This window comes from Hetaerina americana, unplaced genomic scaffold, assembly GCF_022747635.1.
Source record: "Hetaerina americana unplaced genomic scaffold, ioHetAmer1.1.p SCAF_1, whole genome shotgun sequence".
In the NCBI taxonomy this organism is placed as follows: domain Eukaryota; kingdom Metazoa; phylum Arthropoda; class Insecta; order Odonata; family Calopterygidae; genus Hetaerina; species Hetaerina americana.
Window position 1 is genome coordinate 32,335,219 of NW_027286069.1, and position 22,937 is coordinate 32,358,155.

Genomic DNA, 22,937 nt, shown 5'->3' on the forward strand with positions numbered 1-22,937 from the left:
AATGAATTCCATTTTACTAAGTACAAGTAAATTTTCCCCAAAATATAGTATAAGTAACTTAAAGCTTCAGCTGATTCACTATCTTAACTTTCTCTCCTGAACAAGTTATACCAATATCCAGTGATGCTGTGAGCTTTTTCATGCCAGTGCCTGAAGAAAAAAACTTAAAAAAATAAAATATTTTATTGAAATCTTTAGTCAACCTAGTGCTTTCAATTATAACAATATCCCCCAATGAAAGTTTGCTGGAGGCAAAATTATTTTCTTTATCATAAAAAATTAAATTAATAGATGAATCGGACTAGTGGTCAATGGCTGAAAAAAGAAATGCAATAGCATAAAGGATCACACTTATTACAAGGAACACATACTACTTTACATACTCAATTTGAACTCCTTTTTCTTACTAAGAGATGAATCTGCATGCAAAAAATTATTTTTCAATTCATGAAATTGGCTAACCTTAATATTTCCCTTCAATTTTATAATTTTTGTTTATTCTGTATTTACCCTTACATTTCAAATGCCTAAAATAAGTAGAATTTATCTATGGATCTTGCCGGTCAATTATGGATTAACAAACCCTTAGTAGCATCTTTAATACATGAGCTATATTAAAATAACTACCAAGTACTTGAGGGAACCATTTCAATTTACTTTAAAAATTATTAGAAATCCATCCACTTTTAGAAATGTTGGTTCATCATCCTATTTTAAGAACTGAATATAAGATACATTTCTACGGTGAAATGTATGCCACTCATTTTCTAACTTCTAGTTTCCAACTTATTCTCAGTTTTCAATGAACCTGCCTTTCTTTCCTGATTTTTCTCCCAAATGTTTGGGAACTGATTAGGTATTTTTAAGGTATTTATTGGTATTAGGTATTTATTATCATATTTCAAAATTTAATACAGAATTCCTGTTTTTTTGATTAGCCCTTTTCCCCATATATTCCAGATATTTGAAGAAACTGACCTATTCTTGACTTTTCCCCAATTTCATCAATTGAGGAGCTACCACAGCAACACTGCTCAATCAGTTGTCATAATATTTGGGAAGCAAAATAGTAGGTAAAATTAATGACATAATTTCTCATTATTTCTTCAATCATCAATAATATCATTAATTTATATCAAACAACATGGTGCTTCCTGTCATACTTATAGCTTACTGTACATCATTGGTGCCATTATCCAAAATCCAAGCCAGAGAGAATATTTGACTTACACTATGACGAAGAAGAATTGGAACTGCCTTCAATCACAATCATCAGTAGGCATTTTAGGGAGGGCATTAGTCATGTCACTGAAAAAGGGGTTGACTGGTTGAGGGGTTGAAAAGGTGAGGCAGTAATTTCTGTAAAGCACTACATCTTCCCCTCAGTTCTGAAGAGGTAAGGTTAAGTTCCCCATCATGTCAGCTTGTCTTTGCTGAAATATCATTTTCAATTACACTTATTATATACTTTATCTTAAACCAAATTCTCTGTCGTGGCTCATCTCACTTATTTTAAGTGATCAGCAATAGTAGTGGTAGTGATCACAAGACAAAATGAGATGAAAGGTAAAACATTGTTAGCTACTCCCTTCATAAAAAAACAGATTTTAAATGCTGCATCATAATAAAGGTACACAGACAAAATTAACAAAATGATTTTCTTCAGCTTAAACGTTGGAATTCTAAAACAATTATGCCTAGGATCTAGTATATTCATAAAAAATATGCAGTGATCAGTTGCTGTGTGTCATTATGACATAGGTTATTACTACAAAAGGGCTCAAGAAGTTTAATGAAATGGCAGAAAAGATTCAATTTTTATATTGATTTTTTTATGATCCAGAAAATGTACATTTGTATTCACTTTACAGCTCTGGCTACCTCTCACAAAGTTTCCCATTCCAAAAACATAATACATTTGGTGAGGTGCAACCTACACTGTTACATAGACCTGTTCAGGAGAGCCGCATTGTTCCAAAGAAAGTAGTTATTAGGAGTTTGATCAAGAATTATTTTTTTCATTATTTCATTTGACACAGCTTGCCACAGAAGAAATTTCCTATCTTTGAGAAAATTTGATTTTGAGTGATATATTTTACATGTTATTTCACATTTCAAGTCTCAATCTACCAGATGATTTGCCCCATATATTTTAATTTAAAAAACTACATTAACCTTACAACATTTCTGTTAAAAAAAAGACTCAGTATATACAACTTAAATCAAGAGTAAATATTCTCATGCTTATGAAAACTTGCCTGGAAGAACTCATCAGTCGACACACCAAACCATTCTGGGGAGTCAAGGAACTGGTGTGGGAACACAATGTGGAGAGCACGGCCATTTTGAGAAACAACCAGTCTGAAAAATACCCAAATGAATCAAGAGTTAATGTGGCAATTCAAAGAATATATCTAATTAACTAAGTATAGGTAGGTCTCTAAGTCAACATTCATGCAATTCTTCAAATTTAAAAACATTTACGATGATATCCATGATGTGATCAAATTAAAAATGTTGATTCTTTAATCAAGTTAAACATAACTTAATGGTATTAACTGCTATCAATATGACTAATCAAGTCTCACAATTTTACATTTAATTTAAAATACTCCCAAATGGGTGCCTTACATTAGCAATGAAAAATCCTGTGCCCATGATCACAGAAGAAAATCACTTACTGCATAAAGCCAGAGCACTAAATATCTAGCTAATTCATGTAAAATTTGAATGCAATATTATTTACTCCTTCAATCAATCAGTTATATTTTCAATGGGATCAAATGCAGAATATCTAATTTAATATTTTTCTGTCAATATCACTTGTTCAGAGTTTATTCATTTCTAAATTTAACTTTCAAATAATCTTTAAAAGAAAGAGTTAAAAGTATTTAATTTACCTTTCCAAAATTTCCAGTAATTTTGAATATTTTAAATACACATGCAGTAACAATCAGGACAACTTCCTTCATTAGTTGAGGCTGTCGAGTGCACCATTCAAAATCACTTACCTGTACTTAAACTTAGCCTTTAAATGCATGTAACATTGTATAATTAATTTGGCAAAGGTACATTTTTAAATAATTCATTTCCCAGCAACTTGGAATTTTATTGCATCTTGACAATGTGTAAACCTTCACTTCCATAAAATAATAGGGTGAGAGAAATGTGGTGGACAATACAGTGCAAGGTTATGGAGAGTTTACAGCCTAGTAAAATATCTAATTGCTAAATCTTATGGCTTCCTCATCCTTGGTTGGTTCCTATACAATACATTTTCCAAACACTGGTAATCAGTAATTGATTTGCCAGAGCAAGAATTATGTTCTCAAAAGAAATCGTTAGTTATATTGGCCTAAAATGTATGTGGATTGCCCATTTAATGACTAACATTAAATTTCGACTTAAGACAAACATGGCACCAAAACATTGTGGGACAATTTTTGGAAATGATCAAACACAGATGTATACTACTATTTATAGTATTTTAATTTAATCAATTTTTATTGGACTAAAAGGAAAGCTCTATTTTTTCAATATATCAAAAGATTATATCCTGTTCTTTATTTAAAAACAGACACATCAAGCTTCAAAATACTTCAAGAGAGCTAGCATGATAAACTGATACCTGCCAATTTGTGAAAATATTCATTTTTTCCAGTGTGAGTGTACAGCTGTGAAGTTAGGCTTCCTGTTCCTGCAGAAAATTCTCCACATCACATGATGTTATTGTTACCGAATATACTGTGCACTATCTGTCAACATTAAAGGATGCTGATAGGAAACTCATTGGCTATCAATATTTTGGTCAATGTGATTTTGAAACTAATAACTAATGTGAAAAAACGATGGGAAAATGTCATATATAGCAAGAGAAATGCCATACATTTGTAAGAGAACACAATTAAAAGTTATGAGAGGCATGATTGTTAATAAGAAATAAGGTCAAGAGCACACTCTATCTTTTTACCTTTCATAGTATGTGGATCAAACAATAGGTTCCTGAATGTTATTCTAATTCGTAAGGCAGGACAGATGAAAGAGTTACAGAAGTTGACTCCAGCATGCTACAAACAGTCAACAGATTATGGATCTATATTAACTCTTCCTCATGAACAATTGTACTCTTAAGTCCAACCTATAAAATTTATCTCTTAGGAAACCAACATAGTTTTGCCATATTAATTCTATGACACCGACTTATTATGATACATGTTAATTTAAAGTGAACTTACTTTCCAGAGAGGACTAGTGATAGACTTTCAACTTTTGTGACCTTCTCTTGGGCATAAACTTCTTGATACTTGAGGTGCCTAATGCCCTTCATGCAGTCCAAGACTTTCTTAAACTGATGCCTGGTCACTTTTAAGGGTTGAAAAAGTGCCAAATACACCTGAAATCAAAACAATAATAAGTATTCACAAGCAAATCGTTTTTACCCACAATTAGGCATAACCAATTTTAAAAAGATAAATACCATGGCAGTAACTTCATGTCCATCCATATATATTGCACCAGTCTAATAATCATGATCAGTATGCTGCCATATTAAAATAATGGAATACGGTTGTTAGAAATAAATATTCACTCATAATTGGTACTTTTGGCATGCGTTTCACTTGAAAATACAAATAATAGAACCAAATTACCATACTTTCTCCAAAAAAATCATGACATAGCCGTACTTTTGCATAAACTAGTAGGCTTGCATGTACTAGCAGTATATATCTGCCTAAGAATTGCCACAATCATATCGCTTTCATGGAAAAGGGTACCTAATACTTAAGTGATATAAAGTAATTAAACAACTTCAGTAAATTCACCAATACCTACGTAACAACTTTAATTTAATACGAAGTACGCCTTTGAAAATAGCTGCATAGTGCAAAAAGGGTCCAATTATTAGCTTTCCCATTTGAAGAACTGACTTTTATTAAATCCAGTAGTGCAGGAGTAAAATTTAAACAGAACCCGATAAAATAGTAATAGTAGTTCAGGATACCGACATTTTTCGCCCATCCGTAGCAATTGGCCTTTCCTGTCTCGCATTCCTCGGCTCACGACGCTTAAGGGGTTGCGCCCCTCCTCAGGGACTAGACCTCATTTTATCTGGTCGGCATTTCCACTCAACCTTCTTTATTACAGCTCTTTTCCCAACTCTTCCGAGAGCTCATTCCCTTCATCACTTCTCATTTCTAATACTCCTGAGGACAAGCACGCAACCTATCTCTGACAACATTTTGAAGTGGTATTAAGTGAATGCTCTCCCACGAAAACGCCCCACCACAAGATGTGTACACACTGGTAACTTTGTTAAGCCAACAACCTGCAACGAGTGGCATAAAGATAAACGGGGTAGAAATTTTGAGAGGATTTAGTGTTGTAGTGTGCTTGTTAAATTACATATGGCATCATTTCTTTAAATGAAGATTCTTCTCATAGAGTTAACATTAAGAATATTCTATCATTAAAATGTACAACAACCTCTAAAGCCTCGCGTAATTTTCTGAAACAAAAACGAGAATTTTACGCGTGAAACTCACGCGCGAATTTAAAAAATGAAAATATATTTTTACGCAACAATGCGTTAGATAGCTTTGATTGTACGAGTAAATATGTTGCATTTGAAAATTTCTTTTCGTAACCTGACTATTCGGAATAATTTGAGATGATATAATTATTACAGTTTTACTATCAGGAAATACATTTTATTGCATATTCTTATTGAATGTACACATTATAGTAACGGACAGGAAAACAGTTGGATAAATCACAAATAATCCAACAAAGAAAACAAAAGAAGGGAAGGGAAGAAGAAAAGAAAAATAATAAGAGAAAAGAGGGTGACATTCTCAAAATCGGCATTAAATGTTATTGGGCAATGATGGAAACCAGACCGTGCTATGGGCAACTGAATAAAATTACAAGTAGCCTAGATACACCTTTGAAATGTTTAGAATACTACTGATAATGATGTTCAAGTCAAGAACAATTCCATTTCCCCTGTACCATTTCTACAATGGACAATGAATGAATCATGTCCTACGATAACAAAGGAGTTAGGCCTGTAACACCAACGTACTGATAGAATCGTCCCGCAATGCGGAAGAATCTACGATCGAGAGAGCAACTGCTCACAACCACAGCGGTATATGTATTATCATGAATGCGGCAGAAACAAAAGAAAGGTATTAGAATTCTGGTGGCCTCTGTAAACTGGGGATAGGACGGGAAGGTAAATTCAATTGGCGACCCGACTGCATGCTCAACTATCGATTGAGACAATTGCGCCAGAGCAGAAAAATTGGGGTTGAAACTCCGAATGGAGACATAAATATTCGTTTCGCGTTTTGCACCCGTCTATTTACCAAATCGATCAATCAGAAAAAGTGACTCATAAGTTTTAAATACGAAAAACCAATTACATTCCTCCTGCAAAACAGTATATTCATGTCAGGGTGTATTTTCAATAAAATAGATTTTTGTGATTCCCATTTTGTGTAGCCCTGATAATAAATTTTCCCTATTCCCGATACATAGACTCAATGGCGAAGGCAAGGCTTTTAAAATAAGGAACAATTTTGAGGAGATTATCATTTATGTACTGAGAAGTGTTAGAATTCTAAAATTAAGAAGGGAGAATAACTCCAAATATGCATGCTTCCAGAAAAAGAGTGTTGCATATTTTATATATATATATGGGTCGCGGTAGTCCAGGGGGTAGAGCGTTGGACTGCCGGAGGGTCCCGGGTTCGATTCCCGGGCAAGGCACTCTGGGCACCTGCAGCTCCAGCCAAGCTATGTGATTTTTCGAAGACCAGGTCTTCCTGGGAAACCAAAACCGGCACAGGGAAAAGAACTGCCCCCCCTACCCTGATGTGTGAATTTCACACGCCGTCTGGCTTAGTTACTGGGTGAACTCTACCATCACCGACCTTCGGGTTGATTACTGTGTTTATGATATGGAAATAAATTGCCATCGAAAAAAAAATAATTTAACAGAAACACGCCATTATATTATTCCCATATTTCCACATCTGTTTCAGATGCTCAGAAGCTATGGAAAAAAATTGAATTATTTTAAACCTTCGACCAACCCTGAGGGAATACTATCGGACCCTAATGTGGACCTGATAGTTAAGGGAGTGCCATGGTGATGATAGTACAGTCAAGAACGGATAAATTTCAACTGCTTCGAACCGGTGCCCCATAGTTGGGTTTCCATTAATCGCATTGTCTGGGTACTCGCAGGGATCAAATGATCTGGGAGACCCTGGCGATCGGTACACAATCGGTGCCCCTCCCGGATTTCTTGTGATGGGAGGAACCACAACCCCTCACTCCCTTATTGAGTCTAGATTTCAACCAAGATATCATCTAAGTGTATAGAACTCTCTCGAATAATTCTTTAAGCTTTTTAAGGCATAGGATACTGTAAGATATAAGGTGCGAGGTTGTTACTTGGTGGAAGTCTTTCATGCTAGTCTATCGTCTCCAGAAGAGCGGCATGCGTGCCTAGCTTTTATGAAAACACCTGATCTATGTCGTTGACCGCAGTTTCGCTTTGAAACTAGAAATGGAACCCAGATCTAATAACGGAATCATAACCGAAAGGTATGATTCTCTGATTAGATCAATTGAAATAACATTCCATAATTTAAATTCGCATACATGAAATCTCCAAAGCCTAAGATTCAAATCCATCCGAATGCATGACTCTCAAAATTCAAATATCCGTATCCCAACTATTCGTCACAGGAAATTACAGAGAAAACGAAGTGATCACAAATAGTTTATTAGATACGAATTCATGTGGTTGAAGGCTTAGGACAGGAGCTATTGCAATATCTGATAACAGCAACAGAAGACGTCTCAAAATTATCAATATTATCCTATGAAAAATAACAATATATCCCACAATGTTGAAAGGTTTCGGACTTAACGCACTAATGGAAAATCGATTGGGAAAAATGAGCAAAGATGCGTGAAAATGTTACCGCGGATCCAAAAAAGTACATGTATAGAAGCAAAGCTAAAAAGGACGATGACGAATCCTCCCTTGCCGATTCTGATCTAAATTTCGGATCATCCCTAAGAGCTCGGAACCGATTTCCGGAGCTTCAATTGCTAAACTTATTGGATCGATAGGTGTCGAATGGAACGGGAAAGTTGCATTATGATATTTATACGGTACTCACCTTAAGCCCTGTCGACCGAAAAATTTTTGAGGCGTGACATTTGGTATAAGCAAACTACCTTTTTCACCCCGAACAAACGGCTCAAAAGGCTATAGAATTGGGGTCAGGATCCTGGTATTCGTTCTTTGATGCTAAAGTAATCTGTAGATAATACTAATGGACGCATTCTTGTAATCGAGAGACCGAAAAATGGAATAACCACTCACCCATTGCGTTCGGGTACAACCGAAAGCTCTAGCTGAAACAACATCATGGAGTTGATAGAATAGACCACGAAAAGGGAATTCGAGAAAAGTAGGCATATCTGAGTTTACCGTCTATTTGTGGAAGCTTTCACATCATCGAGACGATCTGGATGCCGTCTTTATCGATTGGCATATTAGTTATATTTGGATTTATATTTAAGTTTGACGTCGGAGTCCAATAGTTTCGGCTGATCTAGATTTTAGTAAAGTATTTGACACTGTCACCTCTCGATTCCGATATGTTCTTTTAACCATTTTGTCAATCCAAAGCTTGCAACAGTAGGACAGATTGATTTTAATAATTATTTCACAAGCACGTTACTCGAGGGTAAACGGAAAACCAAGCTATACTGGAAATGAAAGAGGATGACATTTTTAGCAGTAGTATGCAATATACAGGTAGCTCTTTAAAAAAAATAATAAGTAAATTGTTCGAAAACAGACAGAATATCTAATTTACGACATACACTTTGAAGGACTCGACAAAATCCATTATTCAGATAAACCAAAAGAAAGGCGAAAGTTAACAAACTCCTAAAATTACAACAATAAACCTTTCCTTTATTAAAGCTTACGCTAAAATTTTCCGTGTCTTACTAATTTTTGTATGGAATACATCGACACATTGCGTGGGAAATATCGAGCAGGTAAACGGTAAATTGTAACTTTTATATCCCGCATTGGAGGCCAGGAATTAAATTTTCAGTATATACGAGGGCGATTCGAAAAGTAAGGTCTTCTATTTTTTTCATGAAAAATCAAATGTATTCTTACTTTGCGTATATCGTTGGAAAGGTTGAGCATTTAGCTATTTTTCCGCATAGTCGCCTTGACAATCAATCACATTTTGCTGTTACCGAAGAATCTCTAGGCAAGTAAAATTTTATTTCAAATAATGCAAATTGTTGTAAACGGGTTCCGCGAAAATAGTCTTATGCAATAAATCAAAATCCACATGCTTTCTTTTAATAAACTAATATTATAAAGCCCACTCCGTTCACTGGTGAATCTAGGATTTAAGTTTGTGGGAGCTAAAAGATTAGATAGTAAAAATATCGAACGAATACGACTATCCTAATTTATAGCCATTTTTTCAGCTAAATTTCGGAGGTTAGAACGAGTCGCGAGAATAAACCAACATATTCATAATTCTTAATCATATTAATACACTTTAAGTACGGAAAATAATGATAATAACTTGGATAATTTCTATAACAATTCTTGTCGGTTTATAGATGGCGTTAGTAGTACTTGAAATGCAAGGTGTAATGAGTTAATTTCAGCCAGATAGGCAGGCAGTTATGTTTTAGAGAATAAGTGCTGAGTTATTAAGGCCTACAGTTTCTGATCCGGGATATAATGAAAAGCTAAATATGCAGTCAACTTTTTCATATAATATCAGTTATTTACTGTGGGCGTCTAATATGTGAAAGAGGTAATGTTTCCATACGGAGGCGAGAGAGCAATTCTCTCTGTGATGTCACAAAAGCCACAAAAAATACTTACCTCGTGAACATTCGGGATAAATCGGTTGACATGCGCTTTCCTTGGGAAGGCATCTCTATTAACTGTTCAAGCATTATTCACAGAAAAAGGAACATCGCCGTTACTAACGGATTTCAAGACGAATTGAGTGCGAATATGCGGATGAAACCACAAATAGAAATTTGAAGAGAAATAGTAAGAAATTTCACATTATTTACGTTAATACAAAAACATTATTGAAATGAACCCTTTAATTTCGTGGCTTTTATGGACCACAAAGTACATAGAAACTGAATTATAGTTCCGTTGCACGATTTTCACGAAAAATAGAAAAAAAGGTTTCGCAATGCGGACATCGAGTGAAGTTCAAGAAAGCATATTGTGACTCTGCGGATGATATTCTACTCATCTGCTCAGGGCTCTGTCTGTAGACTAGGATATAACAGTGTTATCAGCACAAAAACAGCGCGCGCATTCGTTCGCCAATGCGAGATGAATTTGAGGTCGAAGGGAGAACGAAGAAGAAATGAGTCGTAAAAAGATAATAGATTCATTTGGAGCGGTGTTTAAGGAAACGTGCCTTCATCCGGGCGAGCATAAAGCTTCGCTTCGTAGCGGAGCACAAAAAAATAAAGATGAGAAAGGTGTTCTTCAACGGAGCTGGGGTTGGAACAAGGGGATTACGGGGACGAATATCCTCCCCACGCGGCGGTGACTTGAATTTTTCATGCATCAACAAGGAATGGGAAATGAAGTCTGAAATATATTCCAGGGGATTACAAAAGAGGGAGTGGAGATGGGTAGGATTGTAGGTATTCTATTTCCAGAAAACGTCCTGTTTGCGAATGTCATTAGGGACCCCTCTGGGGTAATTCGTTCCTCTCAACCTCTGACGGAGGCTCTGGTAGCTATTTTTTTCTTTGACGACATAAGGAAGCTGCGAAAAAATTATTATCATTAGATTTCAAGTAACTCATATAAATTGCAAAAATCTGCGCACGACGTAGATCCCTAGGTTGCAGATCCTAAGGTTTACCGTTACTTTCTCATACTTACAGGACCTGTAGGCCCAAACCATTAGGAAATCACATGATGGAGTAAGAGGTTATCTGTCGTCTGAAACACATTGACAGGAAAGAGATGAATCTATTTCATTCACGCAATATGAATGCATAATGAACTTAAGAGAGAAATCGTAAAATCCACAACTGCGATGATAAATATATTAGGCATTGGTTGAAAAAATGGCATTCTTCCGAAGAATACAGCTATTAATTGGACGTTTATAAAGGAGTTCTGATTTGTGCTGGCTTCATACCTTTGGTATGAAAAGAAATTTAGATATTGAGAATACAAGAACGAGGTAATATTAGACGATTGGTGAGGAGATTCGGTCAAATTTTACAGAAAAAGGGACACAGGAGATATTAAGAGGCTAGGTGAAAAGGATGACTTTTCTGAATGTGAGGAGGAGGGAGGAAGAATAAACATTTTGAACGGCATACGAGGTGTAAAGGTCTCAGGACAATTAAGACGGACGATAGTGCACGACACACGTGGCACACAGAAGGGCCCAAATATGCAAAACGGTGGACTAAATCTGTCACTTGAGGGAAGTCTACTTATGACAATGACTTAAATTACTTCGGGAGGGTCTACATCTGCATATTTACCGGCAAGACGCCATATGGACGTGTATGACAGGAAGTGCTAGGACACCAAACATCAAGGACAAGCAGAGTAATAATGCGCATACTAATTAGTTCTATCTTTGAGAAGGCGAATTTTGCGCGAGGGAAGGAGGAAGTAAGGAAATTTCTTGTCAGGCTATGATGCAGTTTATTTTTCTTAACTTTCGGTCATAGTATGATTTCGGCCTTCGACTCGGCAACGAGTGGCGACATAATTATTTCCAAATGTCAAATTCAAGCTAGGAGAATTGGTGTTTTTTTATGGCAGGTCAAAAATCTTTCACGTAACAATCCTGCATCGAAACGTCCCCACCCTAGGTTTTCTAGCAACATTGTGAAGTTTCCATTCCGCCCGAAGCGAATTTTGACAAATCGCCTTACACTCAGTCACGAACTCACATGAACAAACCCCCTCTGTGGTGAGTTATGTGCCGAACGCTATACGAAATGCTCGTCCAGAGGAAGGAAATTACGAGGCCCAGAATGTGTATCAAACTAGAAGGACAGAATAACCAGCTAAGTTACGAAGTCCCGCGATGGATCATTAAACGAGCAATTTCATCGGAGATCCGGGATTTTGCGAGTTCCTCGCGGAATGTGATATCTGGAAGAGAAAAAAAATCACGGGTGGCAAATACGTCGCGTGATCCCCTCGTAAGGAAATAATCCCACTCCGCCGCATATCGAGCGCAAAGCCAGTCGTAACATCCCTCCACCCTTCCGCCCCTTCAAAGGAGGCAGGACCTTAAAGGGCAGTGAAGCCAGTGAGCGTCCGCATAGGACAGGGCCCCCTCCCCACGTTTTATAATCAAGCGCGCCATAGCGTCGAGGCAGCACCATGTGGTGTTTGCGACGAAAAACCACGTTTAATAGGAGAATCTCAGGAAAAATTCGGAAAAGCCGAGCAAATATCGTCCGGAATTCAAGTTGCCTCAGAAGGATATTAAAACATGCTGCATACATGCATGGTGCCACAGGGTGTACTTTCTGAATTCCAATTTCTGACTTTTCACCCGAAAGAGATGCTACCTTTTTTTCTAAATTTCCTCGACGCTTCCCTCGAAATCTGCCCACCAAAAACAGTAATAGGAATGGCAGACACTAAAACCTTATGTGTTTTTCTGGAAACATGATGCAGCGCTTTAAAAAGTTTTTCTTTAAACCGAAGTCTCCAAACTTTCCCAATTTTCCCGACGGAAATGCCGCCCCGAATTTCCTAGACTTACACCTCGAACGCTTTCGACCTACAACAGTAAGCAATACAGATTATAGGTACTACTATCTCATTGTTTTCGCTGGAAATATGATGTATCGCTTGAAAACAGGTTTTTTAAATTAGAGAAGTCCAATGCTTAAACCTCTTAATTTCAAAACGGAAGAAAACAAATTTTCTTGTGAAGTACAGGGGGTCACAACCTAACTTCAACCTTTTCCCTCCAAATCAACTACCAGTATCACCGTAGTCGGTCCTACTCTCATTTCGGTTTTTGACATTGCTTTTACCAACGACTGCTCGACTTTGAAAAAATAATGTCTCTACGTTCTCGAAGAAATGGAAAAATTACCGAAAGATCCACATTTTACTGACTGATTGGTCACATGAGCAGTTAAATTTACCCGACCAATCCACTCCGCCAAATAATGATTAAACCTGATTTTTTAATAGAAACCTCACCAAAGTAACTTTTAGCGGAGTTACCCGCTGAGTATGCACCCAAATGCATTTCACAATGCAAAAATCATTCGTCCGGTCCCGGATTAGCCGATGAATTTTGAACACTGAAATCCTCGTAACTGTAATTATAACTCCAACGTGAAAGGTAAAAATTTTAAATCACATTCACGATGCGGAGGTGATGACTGTCGAACCCTAGAAGAACGGGCCACATGTGCCTCCCTCACAGGGCACAACCGCGTACGGAGCAGGGCCGGGCACCGCCGTAAGGCGTCGTCCAGCCCTGCTCCGTACGACAAAATCCTTTGCCGTACTCTTTCTCTGCACACCCACACAAGCGGCAAGAAAACAACTCCGGTCTCATGGGCAGCAACCAAAGTATCGATCAAAAGGGGTGGGGTGGCACAATGGGAGGAGGGAGAAAGACGTTTGGATCGGCGACGGAGAGGGTCCCGGGGGAGAGGAGGGAGCTGTGTGGATGGGGGTAGAGTGAGTGGGGACGGGGGGATGAGGGAATGTGAGAGGTTCTCGATTTCATTTCCTGTCCACATGCCGCAAGACCGCTCTCGGCGACGACGAACTGAGGGGTGCATGGCAACGAGGTGTACACCACCCCATTCCCACCCTCCTCCCATCCCCACAGCACTCGCTCCCCGCACGGACAACGCCTAGTAGGCGACTGCCGTGTACATGTGATGCACCCGAGCACTCTCCCGACCGAATCGGGACTGGAAATGTTCGGTGAACGAGGAACACGTTCTAGGATAGAAGAAGCATCGCAAAAATTTCAGGGACACGATTTTCCACTTGGTCAGGTATTATTTGCTCCGACCGCCCAAATAAAAGGTGAGAGGTGGCCTTGGATGAGAAATGGACAATGCCGCACACACCAGTTTCATCGGATATTGGATCGACCCTAACTTTTCTACGAATTTGCAAACTCCATAATTTTTTCCTCTCGGGGAATTAGTCAATTGTGATCGATGACACCGAAATAAAACACTATGCCATTTTGCGACAGTGCGCTTGAGTGTCGATATGAAATTTTTCATCAAAATCAGTAGGTATTTGTTCAGAATCTGCTCACACACCCTGCATTTACCGCGTGAAAATTGGTACTAGCTGGTGATGGCAGCTTTGACTACTGTTTTATTTTAAGTTCATTTACCAAAACCTTATCCTTTTGCGTACAAAGCCTGCGCTGGCGATGACTTCAAGAGTTAAATGATTTTTCATGTTGGCAATCTGCACGACGCCGGGAGCTTCGAACGGTGCCGAGTATATATCATAAGAATATAATTACGATTTAATTTTTAACTTCTTTAAATCACCCATTTGCTGAAAATCATTAACAAAATCAAAAAATAAAGGAACTAATATATTTAAAACTCGTTAAATTTCGATTTACTTCATGACAATTTAATGATCGATTTGTTTTATATTAATTATACATTTTTATGAAATTATTTATAGCTCTCTGTTGGTCTCTCACATTATAAGTAATTGCGAGAAAATACTATCAACGATCGCTATCAGATCATCGGTAGGCGGGTAAAAGATAGATTTAATAGCTGATTCTCGGGTTATCTGAAAATAATAGGGGACACAGATCTCAATTAAGATATGGTAAGACTAATACATCAATATATATGATTAAGCGTTTATCTAGAATGTACACATGCTTCCACGGCATCATAGGAAATATTTTTTAACCTCAGCCACCGCTTTAAAACATTTATTTGGATTTTATATCATTCATAATTTCCTGCACTGGTAAATAAACTGAATACAACGTATTTCTTTGCTCAATAAAATTAATTGTCAAATAACAGATCATACAAGTAAAAATTGATATTGATATCTTAGGATTTCCATGTATTTTTTTTTTCAAATAATAATGGGGTACAAAGTGGACCATTAAAACGATCAGTGATTACCATTCGCATTTTTTCCGCAGATATTGCGTAAGAGGGAGAAATGGTTTCTTATGTTCCAAAATAATTATTCGTCACCTACCTCATACAGTTCTTCAGATTAAATTAACTGTGATGAATATACGTTTTAAATTGTACTAGGACAAGAAATACACAACGATAAATTTGTATTTTTAAGTTGATTTGTTGATTGGTAGACAATTGAAAACCAAACCTCATGGAGACTTCGGGATTCTAATTACACCTACTTGAAAGGTTAGGGCCAATTTAGCTGATTTTTTTTTATTTTGCTAGAAGCCATTAGTTATATTTATTTATATTATCAATGTCCCAACCTGCCCTCAGAGAAGTAATCTGCACTCAGAGAAGTTGTTTTTCATGGATTTCATTTATACAGTGCTTAATTTTGTTTGCCATTCATTTGAAACTAAACAAGGAAATGTATCTGAAGCTAATGGCATTCATGGGAATGGGGTAAATGGAAAAGTAAATACCATGCGGAAGCTGCGTTGATTTTTCGCTCACAGCTGCCTTTCAGTTTCCTGAGTCTGAAACCACATGGACGCGTGGCAAGGAATTTTGAGATACTGATTTAATATTGATTTTTGAATATTGAAATTTGATGATTGACTGAATATTTGATTTTTACAGATATTTTCTTGAAGTGAATCATGAATTTTTGGAGTGTTGGTAAAGAGAAAGTTAGATAACAACAGGGTTATTACATTAAAAATGATGAGGTGGTTACAGATAAATGTGATCTGTTTAGCACGCAAAAATTGTGCTTTTTCTCACTTTTTATGTAAAAATTTGCAAATTAAATTTCACATGGCCAAGGTACCTTCTCATTCAGATGGTCACGCAAATTAAAATTTTTGTGATCTAAAATTAGAAGTGCAATTTCCATGACGAAACTTCGAGCAATGACTCTTGATTCATTTTATTTTAGACAGGATATTATCTAGAGAAGGGTTTTGGACTTAGAAGCAGCATAGATGCCTAATAAATTGAGATAAATCCGCTTGAAGTAATACAAACAGCCTCTGACCCACAGAAATGAATTATTTGCCTCCTCCCAATTTCTCACTCCATGCCGTTCAATGCACGTATATAGTATCCTCTCTTCCTCCCTCTTCCAGGCTTAGACTTAGACATAATTCATTATATAGAATTTTCTTAGAATTCTCCTTTGAATAGCATTTTTAAATACCACTATCATTATCTATATCGCGTATCTTTCTCATCTATTTTTCCTCCCTTCTTCCCAGTCTCCCCTTAGACCTCCTTCTTATCTACGTACTAAACTTACTTGCCTTCCTCACTATTTAGTCTCTTTCGTGCCTTCCTACTAGTCTCTTTTTCAATTCCTTTCAATGGTCACGCATTACTATCCAGAAAACGCAATCCAATGTTAACAAAAGGACAAACGTTCTTTTTCGTACTACAACGACTATTATTATGACCCTACTCAGAGTTATGGTAATCATTTATGTCTCCTTTAAAACGCTTCTTTTATTAATAACTCACCTGAATCTTCGCCTAGCCTTAAACATAAACTCTCCCGCCATTTTCTTGTAAAATTTGTACTTCCCAAGATTACACTTTTGATACATTTCCCACTCGCTGCTATTTTTTAAGTTTAGACTCCAACTTCATCTCCTTATCATTGCGAATCACTGAATTATGTAGAAAAAATATTAGTCTCCATGGTATATTTATCGCAAATATCAAGAGCTGTGTTCACCAAACAATCTCTTAGTTTCCTCACTTCCCGAAGCTTTATCGTTCGCAAATATATCTTATCCCTGGCCAACCATTACAAATTCTTTCAGGTCTCTGACTACTCCTATTCCTAGCCCTAGTCCCTCCCATGCCCCTGGCATCACTTCCTCCTCTGAGTGCATGTAAACACGGGCAAGAGATAACGGATTCATGTCTCACTTCTCCACCCAAACCCGATTCGCCATTCGCTACCGTTACCCGTGAACTTTGATACATGCAGTTGTTTCTAATCAGCCACCAAACCTCCCGAGTCTTATAATGTATTCGCATTTCCAGTAAAAAATTATCCACTCCAATCTAGCGAGAGACCTCTAAATCCAAGAAATAAACGAAGACATCCTATTTAGATAAGGTAATATCCTACTTCGCTTCTATTTATGCCGTCACTAAGCCCATATCGTCGCGGGTTATCCTGTTCTTTTTAATACAAATTTCTCTTCGCCTAATTAATCCAGCACGTTTTTTCTGATCATGTTAGAGCCGACACGACTGAGATATTAAATTTAGCCCTGAAGTTTATTGCTTAGTTATTTCTGTACATTTACCAATTTACCTAATGATTAAACTACATATTTTTTATTTTTTAAACCGTTCCGTCTTTAATTGACCTATCCATGGAGGATTTCTGCAGTATTGTTACGCATACCTCTCCTTTTCATTGCTGATAACGATTTCCCATGGTGTTTTTCCACCCCAAATAATGTCCATCATTTCATGGACACAAATACATACCCTCTCTCGATCAGCACCGCATTCTCCTTACGTCTAACTGAGCCCACATTTCTTTCAATATTGACATACACAGGGATTGAAAACCAATTTCTTTTGACAAATCTCAAAACATGTTTTTCCGCAAAAACGAATTTTCCGAAAAAAAGGAACGATTTAAGGGGATAGCAAACATAAGAACGCATTCATGTACAAGAAAAGAGGCCTCGTACATGGGGAAGTTTTTGAATGCATACGAGATCCACTACTCAGGAGAATGGCGCACTTAGCTTTGATCCTCCGCCCGGTACTCACCCATTGTGAAAATTAATGCACCAGCCATGAAATGATTTGGAATTATCCCACATTACGATTTTTTGGGCATAAACAACTACATTTTTCCAAAGTTAATATTCTCTCATTTGTAAGGACACATCCTAACGAATGCGTGACGAAATACATTGAAAACTGACGCATACGTTCAGAATGCCAATTATGTATCTGCTATTGAGGGTTCTTCTCGAAATATCCCTGTCAAAATATTGGTTGACATATTTTACGTTCGAACTCCTTTCAAATTTGAAATTTACCCCAGGAAACCTAGCTTAATCCTTCGAACCCTCCCAGAATCGAGGAACAATAGGTGGTCAATGAATCGATGTAAATAACTAATGCTCCCTTCCCTTTCACCAGCTATACCGTACCCCTGTCTCTCTCTTTCTTGCAATTTTTTTAATATAAACAATAACTTGGTTATGAAAAACACCGGCAGAATAGGTAGGGGAAATGATGGAAAATGTGTAATAAAAAAAACCTGGCCATCTCAAAACAATGCTCTTTTTCTGTAACTTAATCATCTCCAATTCAGTTGCTGACTCTTTCGCCGTTTCCGTAATTTTCGAACCGCAACTTTTTTGAGTAAATATGCAAGAATTGTTGATAATGTTTCATTTTTTATCGCAACAAAACATTCAGCTCTTGCTTCCGAACAATATAGTCTAACTAATAATACCTGACAAAAGAGAAGGATCAATAAGTTATGAAAATAGACCGGACCCGAGTTCTTCGACTGCCTCTCATTTTTCGACAGATGTCTCTCATTTTCAAACACTCCTATCTCTTCCCTTCTTCCGTTCCCTTTTAATTGAACGTTTATGAAAATGAAGAATGGCTAACTTTCTATAGACGATTGTTATTTTCTCTCCTGTTCATTTAAAATACGGATAGAATGAAATATACTTAAGGGGAAAACAAAAGTAAAAAATGTTATCAACCGTCCAAATCACGACCACGAACACTTATCTCGCGGTACATTCGGCGAAAGATGCCTTAAAGGACATGCGAATCCAACCAATGATTTTACTATAGCTGGAACAGAAATATTTCAAGTTACCTGCTTGAAAGATGGCCACGAAACCTACCCTTCATTAGCTTTCTTTAGAAATATGCCGCCGTCTTAATGGAAATCTATGAAAAAATTCTAGTCTGCTATGGATGCCCACAGAAATTTTGAAGGATTTCCAAAAAGCTTGGTGAATAGTGCAAAAATTATGCACAAGAATCATCAAACAATCTGTTCATCACGATTGGTTACATGAGTGAGTATTCTGCTTGTAATAGGCTCGACGGCGTGTAAAATCAATCGTACTTTCAGCGTGAGTGCCCCGGTATCACACCACTTGCCGCGTACTGCGTTGATCTGCTGCACAGATGAACATATCTGAGTTCTTCTCGAGACGCCCAAAGGCATCGTCAGGATATCTTCACCTCAGATCCTTCGCACGACGGCTGCTTCGTCTTCAAATTCAAGTTAAATGGCGAGAAAATGCAAATCACCGAAAAGGGTCGCAAAGAACAAGGAGCAACAACCCTTGGCACGGTTGGATTGGAACCCCTTTCAAACACGTCGCGTGGTACATACACGGACGGCCTCAATCCCAGCACAAAGATAGTCTCACAGAGACTAATCATCACCAAACACGTATGATCCCCCCATCCCCACAAATCCTTCTCTGAATGTATATGTCGACATGTGGAGTGTACGTATTCGGAGCATCGTCCGGAGTTGGAGCGGAACTCTTGTCTGCTTCCCCCCCGCCCTCGTGATAGCCCGTCTCTCACAAAGGGCAAATGAGAGAGCTCGCTTTGAATTGGTTTGGTTGCGCATTTTTTGCATCTTGCATTTCTTTCACTTTCATGCGGCGGCAAACCCACACCGGTTGTCTAGATGCACGCCTCATTACCTCGAGAGCAACGCCGGTTTCGACTTGATGGCCACATGCACGTATGCTGAGGGAAAATCCACACGGGTTACCTAAAGGCAAACAATAATCTCATCGGGTTACCGCAAGCCTTTGGCAGGTCTTCGCCAAAGGTTTGTACCGATTCGAATTTTCTCCCTTGATATACTTGGGGAGAGACATTTTTACTAACCTTATGCGCATAACAACACATAAAGATTTTTACGAAGACAAATTGCGGGTTAACTTTCAAGAATTATTTATTTATTTTGTTTTTAACAGAAATTTGGCAAGTAAGTATGGAATAGTATAAAACGTGAATGGGGAGTTTTATGCTAATCGAAAGGCGACTGTTGATTATAAATCAGAAATGAGGACGGCCAAGCTTTTTTAACGTTAATATTAGTTCCAAGCGGACGGCTGACATGTTGCTACTGTGATGTTCCACTCTCAGTTTCATACGATATATTCGTATAGTTTTACGCCAACTAAACGTATATCGCACACGATGTCGAGTGAGTGGGTACACCACACCTCCTTGGAACCCGGGGAAACGCCCTGCCGTAGTTCCATCACACAGAACAATCCCAAATTCTCAAAGAAGAGAGCCATTGAAACGATGAGAATTCCTGTTTCGCAACTGATTTATGTGGTGTTCCTCTCGGCTTAAAATCGCGCTGACTTATACGAGGACTGGGTGCACGAACCTCTCCATGCATATTGAACGTATCTGAAGACTTGGGGGAATTATATTTCTCTCTTTTTGAGAATTTTCCTCTCCCTTGGTACACCAACCTATCCTCCTTCCTTCCTGGATCTTCACCTTTATCCCCCCCTTTCTCTCTCTCTCTTTTTTCTCTTTCTCACTCTCCAGCCCCATACGAAGAGACCGACTCCTCCCAACCCCCCCTTTTCTATTTTTTCCTCAATCCACTCTCAAACACACGGAAAGGCTGTATTGTGAGTGGAGAGGGTCCCCAACCTTTTCGCTTAAGTGAGGCACATCGAGGCGGTAAATATGTGATGGGACCACACACAGAAACACCAAAGTGGACAAATTTAAGCCAAAACCGACAGAGGGGGAAAGGAAGGAAGATACATGTTTTGAAATGCGGGGAGGGTTCTGTGCGGTTCTTCTCCGACTGAGTTAAGGGGAGTTTATTCTTGGTCAAATTGACCCAGTCTGCATCAATGCTTTTAGTTTTAACGTTAGCTTTATTAGAAATAGTCTACCAGATTAGGTTAGGTTTTTTTAAGGATCCCAACTCTACATACTGCTGCACTCCCAAGCCCTCTCTTTATAACCGTCTTCAGCATCCCGTTGCCGTCATCGTTACCACAGCAGTATAGCACCTCGTTGCACCTCTGGTTAGTTAGTGTGCTGTTAAAATGAAAATCAAGCAACCCATTCATATTTACAAGCGTTGGAATAAAATGGTGCAGAGTAAAAATTAGAGAGAGAAGTACATGTCTACTGGTATCACTTCAGATACAAGTGGAAAATTATTTTGGCATGCCCGGTCCGAATTTGGGCTGTGAAAACATTGCCAGAAACATAGTTCAGGTCAAACGTTAACATAACCCGTTCCTGAGGAACGGAATGTTTTCGGGATAATTCAATGACTTGGGATGGGGATTCCAGTTGCACTGGGACCACAATGGAAACCCAAAACACGCCACTACTTCTATCGCCACGACTTGTAGGTTTGCAGTTCCGACTGATAAGTGACTACGCACTTCAATGCATCCGCGGATTGAAAAAATCTTGTGCCAGGAAGATAACAGTCTACCCAATCAAATTGATGGCCTAAGTCGAGACTTAGTAGAATCCTAATGTGGCTGGAAAAATTGAATAAATTTTTTTAAAAAATGCGTTTCACAGAATTAAATATTCATTTCAAATTATTTCAATCAACTGTGTGACCTTAAGAAATTGATGGCAATTCTTCACTGAAGTGAAACTGTTCTAAACTTTAAAACAGCAACCTATTACAATGCACCAATTTGATGGCTTTTACCTTATGGACTGTGGTGCATCGCGCACGACTACGAATGCCCGTGACATTAAATGTACGGTGTTTCTTCACAGCATCTTGCTCCTTTTAAGTCCGTAATTTCAGAGTGTAAGAGGACGCCTCGGTAGCTTAACTGGCTAAAGCACTCGGCCGGATTCGAATCCCGGTCAAGGTGAATGATTTTTACGCTCTGAGATTGTCACATTTGTAATGTACATTTAGCGGATGACTCCGTTAAAAGTTACTCTCGCGGCATCTCCCACAGAGTCTTGGAACTAACCCCTTTCAGCTTTCCACTTCGACTGCGGCAACTAGTTTAAGATTTTTTTCACGACTTATCACTATTTTTCATTACTCAAAAATATCAACATGACGATAAATGGAAGAATTGAAGGATAAGACAATATGCTACAGACTAGAGGAGCTATAAAAACGTCATTTTAAAATATGAACTTGGATTCGGCAATGAAATTCCTATCCCCAGCGGCGAAGGGATCGGGGGACGGGAAAGGGGAGTATTGATCCCCCTCCTTCCCTCCCCGAGGGGAAGACAGCTAAAGGGGGTAAAGTGAAGTTATCACTTCCCTCCACTCGATAAATTTTAAAATAAATGAAAGCAGGAAAAAAATATTTCAAATCCATGGAATTACAGCAAGACCGTTGCATGACGAAGATAGTCATAAATTTAACGGTATCTGGCGTAACTTGGAGGAATTATTTCATACTGGAATTGAAATAAAAAACGTTGCTTTCCGCACGACTTTTATTGGGCACGACCCAAGTTTCATTGCGTCGCGGCACTGTGGCAACTGTAATTGTTACTGTGTACTAGTGACTGTTAACTGTGTACTAGTGACTGGGTTTCGTCGGCATATTCAGGTAACTGTGATTGTGACCTTGTACTAGTGAGTTCCAGATGATATCACACATCAACGGAACATGGGTTTTGTGAAATAAAGGTCCC

At 38.1% G+C, this 22,937-nt stretch overlaps 1 protein-coding gene across 7 annotated transcripts in view; it reads right to left on the minus strand.

Moving 5' to 3' along the window:
• The window catches only part of bves (popeye domain cAMP effector bves), a 134,047-nt gene that overhangs the window by 39,535 nt on the left and 71,575 nt on the right, over positions 1 to 22,937 (minus strand). For all 7 annotated transcript variants that reach the window (XM_071587777.1, XM_071587797.1, XM_071587787.1 and 4 more), the window contains exons 3-4: positions 4,236 to 4,393; positions 2,259 to 2,361 (exon numbers count right to left, since the gene is read on the minus strand). In XM_071587777.1, the coding sequence (XP_071443878.1) occupies positions 2,259 to 2,361; positions 4,236 to 4,393 (261 nt within the window). The remainder of the gene's footprint in view (positions 1 to 2,258; positions 2,362 to 4,235; positions 4,394 to 22,937) is intronic.